Genomic DNA, 2,564 nt, shown 5'->3' with positions numbered 1-2,564 from the left:
CTCTTAGCAATGTATAAACTACTCATTGTTGAAAGGAAATCAGATAACCAGACCTCACAAATATCTAAAGAAAAGCAAAAATGATTTAAGCTGTATCTAAATATAGTCAGGTAAGGCTTCAGCCGAGATCGGGGTGCTCAAGTACAAATAGCCAAAATTACGTTGTCGGTACGATTCTGGCTACTTACACCATTAGAGTACACCGGCAACAGCTAAAGCTTTAAAAGGTAGCACCAGTTTGGCAGTTTGCTTCTTGGGATGAAAACCAGCTAAGACAAAAAAGAGGTGGCGAATAAACAGCTTCAGCGTCCCTTCTTGCTTCCTTTCGCAGCGCCATATTTCGATGGGCTCGCGACCAGGTAGATGAACGCGCCAACAAAGGAAACGACAGAAGCCAGCGGCCTATATTTCCCAACAATTATCTGCAGGTGAACAGTTTGTTAGTTGGCGGTGTGCTACGCGATGATTCTGGCGATTTTGGCTTCCTAATTGGATGTAACGGATAAGTGAAAAGAGTACGACGAAATTACCTTAGCCTGAAAAGGTCCAAGTGCCAAAAGGTGGATATCCAGAAGTGAAGTGTCAGCACCAAAGATGTCACATTAAAAAAATTAGAATCATTGAAGTTTTTGGTCTTTAACTGAATGCTGTGGTACAGTTACTAACCAATTCGAGCTTCCGCTGTGGAGGCCTCTCAGCGAGGATATCAAATGGAAGGACAGGCGTCGAATAGGCTTGCTTGTAAAAGAAAATAAGCTATTTAAATAACACTGCAGCTAATCATGTGTAGCATAGTAAGTACTCCCTCCGTCCCGTAATATAAGATGTTATTACAACCAATTACAAACTATATCGGTTGTAATAACATCTTATATTATGGGACATATAAGCTCATCGGATTCACACCCTCATTAAACAATCATATTTCAAGTTGATCATTGGTGTAGTGTAACCGATTCTCTCAACGTGTGACCTAAGTTCTCTAGTATAGACAAATTCTCTCAACATGTAACCAATCCCATAAATCAGTCGCCAAGTGCAGAAGTACTACCCAAAAAATCTAAGCTGTGTAGAACAATCAAACCTGAAGTGCAGCCTTTTTGGGAACACGATATTTGATAACCACAGGAGAACCCTGAAACCTGCCCTGCACCTTGGTCTCCAAGACGCAGTAGAACCGCTGGAAGTACAAAAGGTACATTGTCAAGGGAAACCACGGGCATGGAAATGGCAGGAATAAAAATGGACACCGCTGGAAGTACAAAGTTGTGTACTAACGGCTCAAGCTTTTCCACTATCTTCGATGTGCTTCCAGAGACAAGGTCGAGTGCTTCCTGCGGCCAAGAGTCTTCCTTCAGGCTAACGTCGTAGGCAGTCCTGGGAAATTAGAGTTTACAACGAATTAGTGCTGATGCCAATGAAAAAAAAAAACATGAAGGCGGTTGCAATTTGTTATATGAGAAGTAAGGTGCACACGTAAATTAGTATACAATCATGAATGACCCATGCAATTATCAACAAAATAATGGCTTTAGAATTATCTAACACCAAGTGCGTGAAACATATGCTGTGGCAGGAGATGTTGCTTAAACAGCTGCCTCGCCTCAACAGTTTCAGGGTTTAGACAGTTAGACAGTGAAAATCGTTTTAGAGGTTTTCTGTCATTTGTTTATTTCTTTCTTTGCTTTCTCTGATAATAACCTGAGCTGCGACTCAGTCTAGATAAGATAGAATCGACCCCCTGATCCATCGTGGGATGGCACGAAGCATGCGATCATGGCGGCGTTAGTGGGACTCGTTCGGGTGACGTTGGGATGGCAGCGTCAGATGCCTGATCGTGCTCCTGGTTTTGTGGTTTCAGTTAGCACGTTTGTAACAACCGAATAAATAGAAGAGAACAACAGAAAAGCAGTAAGTTGAGCACTGCACAAAACTCTCGTGTCCTTCTTCCTCTCTGAGTTTATCTCTTGATCGCCATTGTTGTGTGAGTTGAGAGCGCCAAGTCTGACAAGTGGTATCAGAGCCTAGGGCTTTGGATCCGCATGGCACCAGGTGACACATCGGGCAAGGACGACGACGGCAGCAAGTCGCCGCGCGCAAGGGTTCGGGACCCAACCGCAGCCGCCAAGGGGCGCGAGCTGGCGGTGGCGCGGCCATACGCGCCGGTCGTGGCGGGTTCTTCCAACATGCCGCCTCTGACGCGCTCCAACTACGCGGAGTGGAGCCTCCTCATGGAGGTGAGCTTCCAGGCTCGGGGCCTGTGGCCCGCGATCCAGGGAGAAGAAGATCTTGAGGATGAGTGCGGCTATCGCAACGACCGCAGCGCCCTGGAACTGATCTATAAATCAGTCCCGCCGGAGATGCTGCCGGTGCTGCGGAAGCACAAGTCCGCACACGAGGTGTGGGACGCGATCCGGAAGCTGCGCGCTGGATCGGAGAAGGTGCGCGATGCCAAGGCCCAGACCTTGCGAACGGAGTACGAGAACCTGCGCCACAAACCCGGTGAGTCTGTTGATGATTTGGCGATGCGCCTGACAGGTCTCACGGCGAGGCTTGGCGAGCTG

General features: G+C 47.2%; 1 protein-coding gene across 1 annotated transcript; it reads right to left on the bottom strand.

The window, feature by feature from the left end:
• Positions 1–302: 302 nt before the first annotated feature.
• On the bottom strand, positions 303–1,750 carry LOC124646990. Its single transcript, XM_047187006.1, has 6 exons — positions 1,686–1,750; positions 1,263–1,377; positions 1,085–1,180; positions 667–738; positions 531–536; positions 303–422 (listed from the first exon to the last, which is right to left on the bottom strand). Exons 1-6 carry the CDS (start codon positions 1,748–1,750, stop codon positions 303–305), a joined length of 474 nt encoding a protein of 157 aa, XP_047042962.1.
• Between the last annotated feature and the right edge of the window lie 814 nt (positions 1,751–2,564).

The sequence above is a fragment of the Lolium rigidum genome, chromosome 4 (assembly GCF_022539505.1).
Source record: "Lolium rigidum isolate FL_2022 chromosome 4, APGP_CSIRO_Lrig_0.1, whole genome shotgun sequence".
Lineage (NCBI taxonomy): Eukaryota > Viridiplantae > Streptophyta > Magnoliopsida > Poales > Poaceae > Lolium > Lolium rigidum.
This window is presented reverse-complemented; position numbering and strand designations above follow the sequence as displayed.